Source organism: Salvelinus sp. IW2-2015, linkage group LG31 (assembly GCF_002910315.2).
Source record: "Salvelinus sp. IW2-2015 linkage group LG31, ASM291031v2, whole genome shotgun sequence".
Lineage (NCBI taxonomy): Eukaryota > Metazoa > Chordata > Actinopteri > Salmoniformes > Salmonidae > Salvelinus > Salvelinus sp. IW2-2015.
This window is the reverse complement of record NC_036870.1, coordinates 4,960,170-4,976,508: the sequence shown is the minus strand read 5'-3', so window position 1 is coordinate 4,976,508 and position 16,339 is coordinate 4,960,170. Positions and strand designations below refer to the sequence as shown.

At 43.0% G+C, this 16,339-nt stretch overlaps 1 protein-coding gene and 1 long non-coding RNA gene across 2 annotated transcripts; both read left to right on the top strand.

The window, feature by feature from the left end:
- The first annotated feature begins 2,315 nt into the window (after positions 1–2,315).
- On the top strand, positions 2,316–5,781 carry LOC111956193 (uncharacterized). Its single transcript, XR_002876217.2, has 3 exons — positions 2,316–2,720; positions 3,848–4,024; positions 4,245–5,781. It is a non-coding gene; the product is annotated as an uncharacterized lncRNA (long non-coding RNA).
- A 6,564-nt stretch (positions 5,782–12,345) lies between these two features.
- LOC111955464 (free fatty acid receptor 2) lies at positions 12,346–14,990 on the top strand. Its single transcript, XM_023975691.2, has one exon. It carries the CDS (start codon positions 12,903–12,905, stop codon positions 13,905–13,907), a length of 1,005 nt encoding a protein of 334 aa, XP_023831459.1. The 5' UTR covers positions 12,346–12,902; the 3' UTR covers positions 13,908–14,990.
- The last annotated feature ends 1,349 nt before the right edge of the window (positions 14,991–16,339 follow it).

Here is a 16,339-nt window from a genome sequence, read left to right as displayed (position 1 = left end):
AAGCACAGTAACATTTGGATGCATTTTAATAATGTAGACAATGCCAAAACAAAATCTCATATAAAGACGGTTATACGCACAACCTACACCGGCATATGTGAACTGTGCACCCAACTGTGAAGCTAGCTGTAGCGGAGCTTGGAGAAACTAGCGGGCCTGCTAGTGATAGTGGTGGAGCCAGCACCTCCACACTTGGAGATGTATCCACTCATTCAAGTAGGTCTGCTAGTGATAGTGGTGGAGCCAGCACCTCCACACGTCGAGATGTATCCACTCAGTCAAGTAGGCCTGCTAGTGATAGTGGAGGAGCCAGCACCTCCACACGTGGAGGATATGTATCTACTCAGTCAAGTAGGCCTACTCCATGACTCACAGCAAAGCAGACTTCTATGGACCAGTTTATGCCAAATCTGTCTGTAGCAAAACAAGGCCAAATTGATATTGCATTGGCTAAAATGTTTGCCAACGATTTCCAGCCATTTTCGATCGTGGAGGACAGAGGTTTTAGAAATTATAGCAATAGTCTAAATCCAATGTACACAATTCCAAGCAGGAAACCCCTTTCAAAATCCCTTATTCCACAACTGTACAAGAGCACACATGCTTCAGTGCGGGAAAGAGTCCATAAAGTTACTGCAGTTTGCCTTACCACTGACTGCTGGACATCAAGGGTAACCACTTCTTACATGTTGGTTACATGTCACTTCATTGAAGATTTCTCGATGTCTAGCTGTCTTCTGGACTGCTTTGAGTTCAGCGACAGACACACCTCAGAGAACTTGGCAGAGGAACTGTTGAGAGTAGCCAGAGAATGGCAAGTAGATGGAAAAGTGGTCTGTTGTGTTAGCGACAATGCAGCTAACATAACCAAAGCCATGAAAATGTTTAAATGGACCCATCAGCCATGTCTTGCCCACACAATCAACCTGATTGTAAGAGATGCTCTGAAGGTGATGAAGCCCACTGTGGACAAAGTGAAAGCAGTTGTGGTATACTTCCACAGGAGCACAGTAGGTGCTGAAAAACTGAAGTCTACACAACGCCAGATGGGGATGCCTGAGCTGAGGCCTAAACAAKACTGCACTACAAGGTGGAATTCAACATTTTATATGTTGAAGCGGTTTCTTGAGTCAAAGGATGCCATCATCTCTACCCTGGCCATGGTCAATGCACCTGTTGATGCTCTGACCCAAGAGGAATGGGAGGTAACCACAGGACATGTGACAGAGTTGGACACCCTATGTTCATCAATGGACAGAAAGTTCCACAGAATGGAATAAAATCACGTGCTATCAGAAACCGCTGCACTTAATCCCAGGTTTAAGAAGTTAGCCTTCAGTGGTGCCTGAGCGATTGATGAGGCTCTTCAAAGAATAACCTCAGCAGCAGGGAGGGACAGCCCCAGCAGTCAGCTGGGTCAGGCACCAGGGCAACAGGAAGAAGAGGGAGCAGAAGCACCAGCAGTAGTTCCACAAACATCTGCTGTTTGGATGCTGTTTGTCGAGAGAGCAACTGGGGATGGAGCACGAAGTAATCCCTCAGCAGATGCCATAATGGACATAAAATCACTCTTTATGTCCAAAAACCTCAATTTTGTTAGTGCGTTTTGTTCAGTAATCCATTGGAACAAAGCGTAGCCACAGCAGGCAGACGAAAAATCTAAAAAGTACCATAAAAGTTCATAGAAACTTGTGGCTAAACCAACTAGGCTCATAATTTAACAATTTCATTCGTATTTACAGATGACATACACATTTGATATTAAGGCACATGAAAGTTCACATGTTCGAGAAGGCATTTCTGCCAAAAAMCGTTTTTTGTTAAAAAATATATTTTTACGTTCAAAAGGCTCTCCTGTGAAGTCGTGACTTACGACATACGTCTAGTTTCCTGAATCGGGTCACATTTAATAAATGTGCAAATATTTCTAAAAACCTCTTTTCACTTTGTCATTATGGGGTATTGTGTGTAAATTGATGAGGATTTTAATTTATTTAATCCATTTTAGAATAAGGCTCTAACGTAACAAAATGTGGAAAAAGTCAAGGGTTCTGAATACTTTCCAATGCACTGTATTTATGTTTGGAAAACACATTTGAAGGCCAAAATTATGGGGAGGAAAGCACTCATGTTTGTGCAACATAGTAATCACCCTAGAAGGGTGGTGACCCTGGGACCCATTGACCCGGATCCCCCCAATATGCAACACAGAGTTAAGCCCTTGGCTGGAGTTACAAATGTGTATGATTCTATTATGGAGTAACTCATTTAAATTACTCTTGTAGATTATGTAGAACTAGAGTAAGACCACAGCTAGCTTCACTGAAAAGAAAAGCATGAATAGGGTAGCAGAATTATGTAGTCTAGGCTACTGGATACAGTAGAGACATTTCTTTACCCGAGACAAATCTGTCGACAACTATTCTATTTGGCTACCTTTTTGCGTCATCTGACAGTCAGAGCGCTCCACAGTATGATGTAGATAGGCTACATTGTTGCGTCGTCTGACGGTTACAGAGACTGTCAATCACTAAAGCCCTTAAAATATTTGTTGAATGTTGCCATGGCATTTAAATGATTTAGTAGTCGTGTTTGATTGGTTGCGTCTGTTTGTTACCTGGAGACTGTCTACAAGAGTTGGTGAGGAAACCAGCCCTTCGGCTTTGGACACAAGTTCAGAACCACCGGTGTAGACACTGCAGAATATTCGGAAACTTTGGGTAAGTAAATCTAACATTTTTGTGCGATAATGCCAAAGCTATTTTGAATAATGGAATACATTTGTCTACTTAGGTTCCATATCAAATTAACACCAATTCATTAGGCTAACTATTAAACAGAAGCACCATAAATACAAGACGGCAGGCATTTTCCATTATTCACACACCTGATGTGAATTACCACAAACAATTAGCATAGTCTGTGTGCTGAATTAAGCGAAGTAACCTTTCCCCTTGGACTAGCTTGCCTATAATTTCAATTTGATTAGGCCTAGTATCTTTTCTGAGGAAAAAAGTAGAGTAATAGAAAAGCTAAATTGCAGACATTGTCTTATTGCCCTCCAATATTGTGCATTGATCTACTGTCATGGCTCAATCATATKTGGCCATTTTATATGAAAGGGAATGAATTGTTCAACATTTTACACGAATGGGAATGAGTTATTCAACATAATGACTGTTTCATACTGAAGTTAATGTAATAAGTAATATTGAGCTTTGCAGTGCACACTAGCCCAAGTGTTCATATAGCCTTAAAGCTAGTCTTAATCAACTAAAGGCTGCTTTTAAACAGAGGTTATACCGAGTTCATTKCCTCCTTGAGTGAGTAGTATGTTTTATCATTGGGTAGAGAGGGTGGAAATGCACTTCCAAGTAAATGATGATTTCGACCAGATCATTACTCACCACAGACAGCACTGTAGTCCCACAGGTGGAGGCTGGTGGGAGGAGCAATAGGAGGATGAGCTCATTGTAATGGCTGGAATGGAGTAGAGTCAAATGTGGTTTGTGTTTGATACCGTTCCATTTATTCCATTCCAGTCATTACAATGAACCCGTCTTTCTATAGCTCCTCCCACCAGCCTCCTCTGATTCCCACAACCTCCCTGGACATCACGTTATATCAAATGTCAGTTTTGTCAATACTTGTCCCATGTAAACATAGTCTGCATCCAAAATGGCATCCTATTCCCTATAGTGCACTAGTTTTATAGTGCACTACTTTTATAGTGCACTGTAGTGCACTACTTTTATAGTGCACTACTTTTATAGTACACTACTTTTGATCAGGGTCCATCAACTTGTTTCCAGTCTCATCATATTTGTGTGTCACCTGTTTCCTTTAGTCCCGTGACGCTGTGAGTATCATGGCCACGCTAAGTGCCAAGCCTGGGCTCAGGTACAGTGTGTCTGACTGGGACCCCAGTAACAAGCTGATGTCTGACACAGCAGAACAGAGGCGACACATCTCACATGAGACACGCCAGGAAGGGAGGACCTTACGCAATGAGACAACCAGCAAGGTAAGATGTTGTGACTATGTAATGAAACAACCAATTCAGTAAGGACTTGCTTGACGTTGTGACTGAATTGTAACATTGGCCTCTACAAAGTTAGTTTTCATATCATTAACTGTTATGGACTATTATTTATTCTCATCACACGTATTCATGCCATCTCTCTTTCCTCTCTCTAACCTGTCATCGCTCTCTCGCTATATCTCTCCCCCTATCCCTCTCTCAGACTAACTGGGATGAGAGTGACAGGCTGAGTAATAGGATCTGGGATATCTCCCGCTAGAGAGAGACTTTGGAATCCTGCGCACAGGAATTGGGCAAAGAGATGGATGCCTTAACCCTGATGAGATTTGCAATTCAATTTCAAATTAGTATTAATCTGGTATGCAGTTTCAATGTACCTGGTAAAAAAACAAGCCAGGTTTTGGGGTGATGTATTGACTTTCTAGTACAGCGTAGGTGAATTTGTGTGCTCTGTCTCGGGGGAAGGAGGAGACAGAGCGGGCCATCACAGTGCCTCTGGATGGTCACGGTGGAGTGCCTGACCTTGATGGAGGGTCGCCCTGGAAACGAGCTAGTCAGCGACCTGGTGGAGGTGATCGACAGAGCACAGAGGGTGCTTCAGCAGCGCATTGACAGGGCCTTTGAGGAGCTGTTGTAAGAAACCATTTGACCAAGATTGAGTCCCAAATGGTACTCTATTTCCTTTATAGTGTACTACTTTTGCACAGAGTCCCATGTGCTCTGGTCAAAAGTAGTACACTAGGAATAAGGTGCTATTTGGGATGGCTCCACTGTTAGAGTGAAACAGAAGCGAAAAAAGGAGGATGAAAGATGTCACATATTTTGCTGTCTCAGTACTTTTGCTGTCTCAGGCTGTTCTCTCCAGTCTTCTACAGGAGTCCCGGCAGCAGCTGACCCATGACATTCAGAACAAGGCCCAAGACATTGACCTGTCCTGCTTGTCACTCACTGTGACATCACCTGAGATTCTCTGAAGCCCAACCCCCTGCGCATACCCATAAGGTGTGCTGGAATGAGGGTGTACAATACAAAGAAATAATAGACCTTCTGAAATTCGGAGCAGGATATCTAGATCAAACCTACTTATGTGTTGTCAATGAGAACCTCGTACAATTGTAATCCTTACGTGCATATACATCTCTGTAACTAGCTACAATATTAATTCACCAGGCACTCAACTCATCAAAATAGTTTCTGCAATGCCACCATTTGCCTTTCAAATTAATTGAATGTACCTGTAAAATACCTGTATATGTACATGTGCTGTTGCAGTTCCACCACCTCCCAGCAGTGGGAGCAGTTCAGCCAGTACAACATGGCCCAAGCACAGGAGACGATGCAGGCGTCACAGCAGCTGAGGGAGGACATGAGTCACTAGGGTACAGGTATAAAATAAAGCCTGGGGGAGGGAGAGAGGAGTGTAGCGTTACCATATGGCCAGGCCTGAAACAATAGCACTGTTCTGTATTGACTCCTATAAAACAGCACTTCCCTTTATAGTGCTGTACTACTTTTGACCAGGGCCCATTGGGTGCCATTTGGGGAACACACCCTGTCTGCTTTCACAGGGCTCTCTGTTGTTGTTTAGTATCTGATAGGGCCTATTTCTGCTTCATAGATATTGCTAAAATGTATGTGTACAGTAAGACTATAGAGAGTTAGGTGACAAGTGTGGCATATCAAGAAGCTGATTAAACAGCATGATAATTACACAGGTGCACCTTGTGTTGGGGACAATAAAAGGCCAATCTAAATGTTGCAGTTTTGTCACACAATACAATACCACAGATGTCTAAAGTTTTGAGGGAGCTTGCAATTGGCCTGCTGACTGCAGGAATGTCCCCCAAAGCTGTTGCCAGAGAATGTATTGTTCATTTATTTCTCTACCATAAGCCGCCTCCAATGTCGTTTTAGAGAATTTGACAGTACGTCAGGACCTTACATCTGGCTTCTTCACCTGCGGGATCATCTGGGGACTTTATTTACAGTATGTCTGTAATAAAGCCCGTTTGTAGGCAAAAATGTATTCTGATTGGATGGACCTGGCTCCCCAGKGGATGTGACTATGCCCTCTCAGGCCCACCCATGGCAGCGCCCTTGCCCAGTCATGTGAAATCCATAGATTAGGGCCTAATAATTTACTAATTTCCTTATATAGTGTAACTCAGTCAAATCTTTGAAATTGTTGCATGTTTGCCTTTATATTTTTGTTCAGTATACATGGTAATTTTTCAGATGAATATGAAATAATTTCCCAATTGACAGGTTGACCCAAATATGTAGTTCCTCAGGGAGGCAGATTGCATCTCTGAATGTGATCACGTTCAAGAAACACGTCTGATTCGCTCATGTGTTAAGAAACCAGCTAGCATGCCTACTGACATTGCTTCACTCGCTAAGTCTAGGGGTCCTAGGCCTAGCTAAATGGTCTGTTACCTGATTTAATGTGTGCATTTACGTGAGAATTCAGAGTATGTGGACCTTGTTGGAAGCATGTGCTCCAAGAGACAGCAACTTTACCTGGGTCCAGGGGCAGCTCCATGCGGCTTATTTAAAAAAAAATAATAATAATGTTTTCACCTTTATTTAACCAGGTAGGCCAGTTGAGAACAAGTTCTCATTTACAACTGCGACCTGGCCAAGATAAAGCAAACTGTGTTCAGTTTTTGGTATATATACATATACAGTTGAAGTCGGAAGTTTACATACACTTAGGTTAGAGTCATTAAAACTCATTTTTCAACCACTCCACAAATTTCTTGTTAACAAACTATAGCTTTGACAAGTCGGTTAGGACATCTACTTTGTGCATGACACAAGTCATTTTTCCAACAATTGTTTACAGACAGATTATTTCACTTATAATTCACTGTATCACAATTCTAGTGAGTCAGAAGTTTACATACACTAAGTTGACTGTGCCTTTAAACAGCTTGGAAAATTCCAGAAAATGATGTCATGGCTTTAGAAGCTTCTGATAGGCTAATTGACATCATTTTAGTCAATTGGAGGTGTACCTGTGGATGTATTTCGAGCCTACCTTCAAACTCAGTGCCTCTTTGCTTGACATCATGGGAAAATGAAAAGAAATCAGCCAAGACCTCAGAAAAGAATTGTGGGCCCCCACAAGTCTGGTTCATCCTTGGGAGCAATTTCTAAACGCCTGAAGGTACCACGTTCATCTGTACAAACAATAGTACACAAGTATAAACACCATGGGACCACGCACCGTCATATCGCTCAGGAAGGAGACGCGTTCTGTCTCCTAGAGATGAACGTACTTTGGTGTGAAAAGTGCAAATCAATCCCAGAACAACAGCAAAGGACCTTGTGAAGATCCTGGAGGAAACGGGTACAAAAGTATCTATATCCACAGTAAAACGAGTTCTATATCAACATAACCTGAAAGGCCACTCCGCAAGGAAGAAGCCACTGCTCCAAAACCTCCATAAAAAAGCCAGACTACGGTTTGCAACTGCACATGGGGACAAAGATCGTACTTTTTGGAGAATGGTCCTCTGGTCTGATGAAACAAAAGTAGAACTGTTTGAACATAATGACCATCGTTATGTTTGGAGGAAAAAGAGGGAGGCTTGCAAGCCAAAGAACAACATCCCAACTGTGAAGCACGGGGGTCAGCATCATGTTGTGGGGGTGCTTTGCTGCAGGAGGGACTGGTGCACTTCACAAAATAGATAGCATCATGAGGCAGGAAAATTGTGGATATATTGAAGCAACATCTCAAGACATCAGTCAGGAAGTTAAAGCTTGGTCGCAAATGGGTCTTCCAAATGGACAATGACCCCAAGCATACTTCCAAAGTTGTGGCAAAATGGCTTGGACCACAAAGTCAAGGTATTGGAGTGGCCATCACAAAGCCCTGACCTCAATCCTATAGAAAATTTGTGGGCAGAACTGAAAAAGCTTGTGCGAGCAAGGAGGCCTACAAACCTGACTCCGTTACACCAGCTCTGTCAGGAGGAGTGGTCAAAATTCACCCAACTTATTGTGGGAAGCTTGTGGAAGGCTACCTGAAATGTTTGAACCAAGTTAAACAATTTAAAGTCAATCTATCAAATACTATTTGAGTGTATGTCAACTTTTGACCCACTGGGGATGTGATGAAAGAAATTAAAGCTGAAATAAATCGTAAAGTGGTGATCCTAACTGACCTAAGACAGGGATTTTTACTAGGATTAAATGTCAGGAATTGTAAAAACTGCGTTTTAAATGTATTTGGCTAAGGTGTATGTAAACTTCTGACTTCAACTGTATATGGTGTATATATATACAAAATGGCATGCTCAAAAGTTTCAAACTAAAACCTCGTGGCCATCAAAATCCATTAGCCTCGCAGCTCTGCAAGCTGCTACATCCTCACACCTTTGCACAATCAACACTTGACAAGACTTTCTGGCAGAGCACAGCACCTGACCAGTTGCTGCTGCTACCTGGGGATGGATTTTGGAAGTGGTAGTGTAGGGTCTAATTGTGCTCCTAAGAAATAAACTACCTAACCTATTCCATAAACCACGTTTTAAGGTGATTCATGTATATTGAGCGTTAGCATTAATGACCCTGTTTATCCCCTGTCTATCCACGCATTGTTTGGCCAAGACTACGTCCTAGATGGCATCCTATATACTGCACTACTTTTGATCGCAGCCCTGTGGTCAAAATTTGAACTATACAGTATAGGGAATAGGGTGCCATTTGGCATGCAGTCCAAAAGAGGTTGTTTTGATCCAGAGTCCTGGGCATAGTGTTTATTAGGCCTTTGTATCATACGGTTTATGTGACCTTTGTATCATACGAGGAGGTAGCTAGATAAAAACAAGGTAAACACGCACAGGAAAGAGAATCATTGATAATAAACCACCCTAACAGCCTGTTGTAATGTCTCCAAATGTGCTTGTTTGTGTCAGATGGTATATTTTAAAGAGGAGGAAGAAGACAGATTTTTCTCAATATTTATAGTGCAGCCACAAGTGCTGTGCAGAACATAGAACATGTTTTCTATATACACTATATATTCAAAAGTATGTGTAAATTTGTAGATTCGGCAATTTCAGCCACACCCGTTCTTGACAGGTGTATAAAATCGAGCACACAGCCATGCAATCTCCATAGACAAACATTAGCAGTAGAATGGCCTTACTGAAGAGCTCAGTGACTTTCAACGTGGAACCGTCATAGGATGTCACCTTTCCAACAAGTCAGTTCATCAAATTTCTGCCCTGCTAGAGCTGCCCCGGTCAACTGTTATTGTGAAGTGGAAACGTCTAGGCCACACAAGCTCACAGAACAGAACCGCCGAGTGCTGAAGCGAGTAGAAATTGTCTGTCCTCGGGTTGCAACACTCACTACCGAGTTCCAAACTGACTCTGGAAACAAAGTCAGCACAGGAACTGTTCGGCAGGAGCTTCACGAAATGGGTTTCCATGGCTAAGCAGCCACACACAAGCCTAAGATCACCATGCGCAATGCCAAGCGTTGGCTGGAGTGGTGTAAAGCTTGCTGCCATTGGACTCTGGAGCAGTGGAAATGCCTTTTCTAGAGTGATGAATTACGCGTCACCATCTGTCAGTCCGACGGACGAATCTGGGTTTGGCGGATACCAGGAGAACTCTACCTGCTCCAATGCATAGTGCCAACTGTAAAGTTTGGTGGAGGAGGAATAATGGTCTGGGGCTGTTTTTCATGGTTCGGGCAAGGCCCCTTAGTTCCAGTGAAGGGAAATCTTAACAATACAGCACACAATGACATTCTAGACAATTCTGTGCTTCCAATTTTGTGGCAACAGTTTGGGGAAGGCCCAAACCTGTTTCAGCTAGACAATGCCCCCATGCACAAAGCGAGGTCCATACAGAAATGGTTTGTCAAGATCAGTGTGGAAGAACTTGAAAGGCCTGCACAGAGCCCAGACCTCAACCCCATCAAACACCTTTGGGATGAATTGGAATGACGACTGCGAGCCAGGCCTAATCGGCCAACAGCAGTGCCCGACCTTACTAATGCTCTTGTTGCTGAATGGAAGCAAGTCCCCGCAGCAATGTTCCAACWTTTAGTGGAAAGCCTTCCCAGAATTGTGGAGGCTGTTATAGCAGCAAAGGGGGAACCAACTCCATATTAATGCCCATAATTTTGGAACAAGATGACGAGCAGGTGTACACATACGTTAGACTATAGTTTAGGTGTAGCCTACKGTTGTATTTCAGATACACTTGTATGTCGTAGTGGAGACCAATATCTATCTTGTGTTATTAAGCTACATACTGTAAAACAACTGTTGCTTTGTATGGCTGAGTTTCAGATTGTTTTTTACATTTGAATGTTGTAGTACTAGGACCTAAAGTAGTAGGACTTTTGTTCTGTCTGGTGCTTTAGTGTTTGAGCGAGCAATAGTGAAAGAGAACTGCAGGCTATCAGTGAATTTATGTAAATCACACCTGCTAATTTAAATTTCTCAGTGACAACAGAGGGATCAAATTGTACACACACACACATCTGTACACACACCGCACAATTAACAGATCGCATTGCACACATCACACTCCATTTTCTCTGCTCTCTATCGATCATACCTATGTGCGTGTGTTTGTGTCAGTGCTGTCGAAACCAAACCAACAGCAATGATACATTTCATTCTCCTTTGTGTTTTCACATTTTTGTTATTTTTATTTTATTTAACATTTATTAAACTTGGAAAGTCAGTTAAGAACAAATTCTTATTTACAATGGCGTCCTACCAAAAGGCCTCCTGCAGGGACGGGGGCTGGGATTATGAAAATAAAAATATAGGACAAAACACACATCACAACAAGAGAGACTACATAAAGAGAGACCTAAGACAACAACATAGCATGGCAGAAACACATGACAAAACAGCATGGTAGCAGCACAAAACATGGTACAAACATTATTGGGCACAGACAACAGCACAAAGGGCAAGAAGGTAGAGACAACAATACATCACGCGAAGCAGCCACAACTGTCAATAAGAGTGTCCATGATTGAGTCTTTGAATGAAGAGATAGAGATAAAACTGTCCAGTTTGAGTGTTTTTTGCAGCTCGTTCCAGTCGCTAGCCGAGGATCGACCCGGGATGTGTGTGCTTTGGGGACCTTTAACAGAATGTGACTAGTAGATATTAGTAGATATCTCAGATAGGGGGGAGTGAGGCCTAAGAGGGTTTTATAAATAAGCATCAACCAGTGGGTCTTGTGACGAGTATACAGAGATGACCAGTTTACAGAGGAGTATAGAGTGTAGTGATGTGTCCTATAAGGAGCTTTGGTGGCAAATCTGATGGTCGAATGGTAAAGAACATCTAGCCGCTCGAGAGCACCCTTACCTGCTGATCTAAAAATGATGTCTCCGTAATCTAGCACAGATAGGATGGTCATCTGAATCAGGGTTAGTTTGGCAGCTGGGGTGAAAGAGGAGTGATTACAATAGAGGAAATCAAGTCTAGACTTAACCTTAGCCTGCAGCTTTGATATGTGCTGAGAGAAGGACAGTGTACCGTCTAGCCATACTCCCAAGCTCTAAACCCTCAGAGGTAGTAATCACACCAGTGGGGAGAGGGACATTCTTCTTACCAAACCACGTGTTTCATTCAATAAAGGAAAAAGGCTAATTTAAAAACCAATTCAGACAAATAAAACGTTAAGGGCAGGTTTCCCTGACATATATTAAGCTTAGCTTGGACCCAAAAATGATTTCAATGGAGATTTTCCATTGACCCTTCTTTTTAGTCCAGAACTAGGCTTTATCTGTGTTCAGGGAACTGGCCCATAGTGCTCTTACACATAAATGTAGATAAGGATAGCTGTTTTTTCAGGTTTTCTTCTTTGAACAAAGCTGGGGTAGAAATTGTTTTTCTTTATGATAAAACTCTATACCGATGACGTTTTTATTTGCACACACAACTATCCAACCTCTCTCTAATCTTCTCTCTTCCATGAAGAGTAATTTATGTCACTTACACACCCAAGCGCACACATACAAATAAACCAGGTTGTTTTCCTACTGCTATAAAGCATAGAGAATCTCCCTTGTGTCACAAAGTAGGCGCCCAACCCTAAAGCCCTACTACCCTGCTCCCACGCGATGACCATCATCCGTGGCACTTTATGACTTTACTGCCTGACCCTCATGTTAATTTAGAGTGGCCGCGCTGTGGCTGGATGGGCATGCGCTTCCTGACAAGCCCAATTATTCTGAATCATTTCACTAAAGGGTCCAGATGCTGCCTTGCTGTCGTCTCCGATCCTGGGGGCCATTAAGACACGCTGGTGCCTCCTAAATGCCATACACTTCTGCTTGAATGGGCACCTCCCCATATCTGTTTACCTGTCATGCTGCACCCTGCCCCTTCATGCCCACACACATATACACACGCCAGTATCACCCCACTTCCGCTCTCTATACTATTGTCACCAACGGGTTGTCTCTGCCTCCCTGCTCTATCTCGCTCAGTGCAAAGCCTGTGTGTGGAGGAGAGAGGGGTTTGCTAAAGCGTGATGTGCTCGCACGGTGGGAACCATCCTAATGATGCGCGTTGCAACTTCACAAGAGGAATGCTGTCCACAAATGGAAGCTAGAGGACTGAGGAACAGGAGAGGATCTGTGATTGCGCATTGAGGATTCACTGTATGTGCTTTGGATTTTTTTTCCAACCGAGTCACTTTAAGAGATCTTACTTTTAACATCCATTACGTCTGCCACAGGACTGGTGTGTTTTTTTTTTTTTTCCCCATCTCAAATGATTTTACTTGCAGAATCGAGACTTCAGTTGCTTCTGATGCAGTGCCTCCTATGCTCCTGAACTCCTGAGCAGGAGGTGTGAGCTGGAGCGATGCAAGTGCCCGTCAAGGACTGTCTCTCCCTGATGGTCTACTCCTTCACGTTCCTGCTGGGCCTCCCCTCCAACCTGCTGGTGCTCTTTGTGTACGTCCGCAAGGCGCACAAGCGGGGTGCCACGCCCAACGTGGTATACGCACTCAACCTCTGCCTGGCTAACCTGGCACTGGTGGCCTGGCTGCCCGTCAAGGCCCTGGAGACTTTCCTCCAGGACTGGGCTCTTCCGTCGCCCCTCTGTCCCGTCTACAGCTTCTTCTTGTTCTCCTCGATCTACGGCAGCTGCCTCTTCCTCACGGCCGTGACGGTGGGCCGCTACCTCAGCATCGCCTTTCCCATCAGCTACAAGCTGTACCGGCGGGGCCGCATCTCCTGCTTCATCAGCGCTGCCCTCTGGGCAGTGGTACTGCTGCACCTGAGTCTGGGCCTGGTGGCAGAAGGCGGGGGCGGCTTCGTGTCCACCTCCAGCCATAATGTGTCGGTCTGCTTCGAGAACTTCACCCAGGACCAGCTGGACCTGCTGCTGCCATTGCGCCTGGAGATGGCGCTCCTCCTCTTCCTAATGCCACTGGCCATTACCGCCTTCTGCACGCTACGCTGCGTAGCCCTGGTGTGGCGGTCCTGCTTGCCCGTCCTGGGGAAGAGGCGCGTCCTGGCCGTGGCCCTTTCCACGCTGGCTGTGTTTGTGGTTTGCTACGCGCCCTACAACGCCTCACACATCGTGGGTTTTGTGCTGCAGGAGAACGTCCACTGGAGGACTGAGGCCATGCTGTCCAGTGCCTGTAACGTCTTCCTGGAGCCTGTGGTCATGCTGATGCTCTCCCCGGCAACGCCCCGCGGCCTCATGGGAAGGCTCTGTGGAAGGACCAGCAGATACAGCCGGACAGAGGGGCGCCATTGTAGCAAAACCATCACACGGGACCCTCTGGCTAATGTGAGGGGAGTGGCGTCACTGACCGACAGACAGACGGGAGCAAACATTTCCAAGTTAAGTCAGGAATAATCTGCACAAACAAGACATGTAAGACATGTGAGTGGACCTCAAAGGAAATAGTTTAGGACAAATTTAAGTGGAGAACTGAGGCTGATGTGGAATACACTTAGAAATAGGACTGGTAATGCTCAAAATGGGCAGAGCTGAGGTTGGAACAAGTGACAGTCTAGAAATCTGCACAATTATTGATGACAAAAATAATATATTGTGTTCTCATGATACTGTATGCTTTCTATGCTCTGAAATCTTTAGAAAGTTCTACATAACAAACCACAGTGATCATATGAAGTACCTTTGTGGCTTATGAACTGAGAGGCTGAAAGATGAGACGTGGAAAACTGACCAAAGGTTATCTGAGCTGAGCCAGTGATGAGTCCTCTACTGTGATGGTCTGATCTGGATTGCGCCACCAGCAGCTAAGGCAGGAGGACTATTTCAACTGACTAATTACAATGGAGCCATTGTTAAAAAGTTACATTCATATAAAAAGTCTGAATGTATTCTGGTATATTTGTTTGGTTTACTGTAAGAAACTGGGTATCTTTCTGTGTCTTAAAAAGTATGGAGATAGATAGAAATGCCCTGTCAATTCTCTGTCCAAAATATTCTGGAGATAATTGATCAATGGGCAAGTGGTATTAAACAGATGCATGTAAATAGAACCGTCATTTATTGATTGTTATTTACAGCTTACACTGGGAGCTTTAAGGAGTTTACGAAGATGAATGTAAAATGTTCTAATTCTGATCTGAAACTCTGCTGAACATGAAGTTAATCAGAAACATGTCCTCATTTTATATCTGACAGTCTGAGAATCAATACATTTGAAATCTCAACCAGCAACAGTTTTGACTGTAATGAAGGTTTCTCTAATCTCAAAATGTGAATTAACTGAGCGTTACTTGTTTATAGAACCTGCTTCTAATTGAGGATTTGACTTTGCAATATTTACATGTAAATCACTACCTTCCTTGTGCAAGAGAAATGCCCGAATAAAACATAAACTGAGCAAGTGTTGTGTATATTTCTTCTGAGTCCCATTTAAGAGAGACACTATGAATAACTTGATAAATTCAAACGTGATAGTGTTCAGTGTTTCAGTTAAATGATCTACCTTATTAGTCGGCCTAATTGAGAGTACCTAATGTTGATCAAATATTATAAGCATTCAGTGAAAGTCCCTCAAACAGTTTATCATTTCATCATTTTCATGTTAGTCACTTCCTCCTCATAGATACATCCTAATGTGTGTATAAAAAAGTTGAGGTCAGTTGAAGTGCATTTATGGTAACGACTGAGGAAAAGGCCTTCTTTGGTGAGTAAATTCACTTTAATAATTTCTTACTTTTATTTGAGAGTACCGTCAGTGAGGGATGCAAAGGCCACATGGTTCACAGTCCTTATCCATGACCTTTGTACAAGAGATACTGAAAATAGTCTTCAAACACTTCAATTAAAAAAATACGTTGTTACTCATGTAGAACTGTGCAATTATAAATCTACCATGTAATGTCTTAGTATGGGGTCACATTTTTTGTGTAATGCAAATGACCTGTACCGTAATGTGTATGTCTTTTATGCATGCCTTTGTTAAATATGCTGCAAATAAGACAAATGCTCCTTTAATGAAAATAAAGAATTAAAATGATTTTGACACTTCTCAGGGAATTTGCAAGGTTTGGTCAAGAAGGGGTCCCATATTGTGTTGAAGTCCCCTTTTTTGTGTCTAATTGTGGTGTCATTTAGAGTAGTACTTTTCAATTGAATACAACTTTATTCATCCCAGAGGGGCTTTATTGTGTTACGTTGACGAAGTTTACCACACTTGCAACTCCAGTAAGAGAATTCCAGTACGAGACATTGGTTCCTAGAGTGCGCGATTGATCGGTATTCTCAACAGACAACAAGCATTACTACTACAGTACAAACTATGCTGGGAAGCATACACAAGAATAAAGTGGGTTCGATATTTTGAGGCCTCGATCTAAGAAGAATGTGCATTTTAAAATGTCCATAACATTTTTTTTTTTAAAGAGTAAAAGTGCAAGGGGCAAATGTATCCCCTGTAATAATTGATAACTAAGGTTAGGATATTCTGAATATTCCGTTTATATATTCATACGTTTAACTATGGACACTAGAGGATTTGCTAATGAAACAGTACACAACAGGGTGTGCACTATGGGGAAATAACCTCGTAGCTTAGTTCATTTTAAGAATGCCCTTTTTGTGTGACTAGAAATAATGAACAGTCATTATAGAAGTAGCATAACTGTTTTGTGGTGCATCTCCATGGTAATAAAGTAATGACAGGAAGTGAATGAGACAACAATGTCATCTGAGATGTTAGTTGTGCAATTCCGTTCAGATAGCTGTCTCCCAATAGTTTTGGGTTGAAATGTCAGTATTTCATGATGCTCTTCTCTCTCTTGTAGTGACAA

Coding starts and splice junctions, on each gene's coding strand:
- LOC111955464 (XM_023975691.2), top strand. CDS start 12,903: ATGCAAGTGCCCGTCAAGGACTGTCTCTCCCTGATGGTCTACTCCTTC.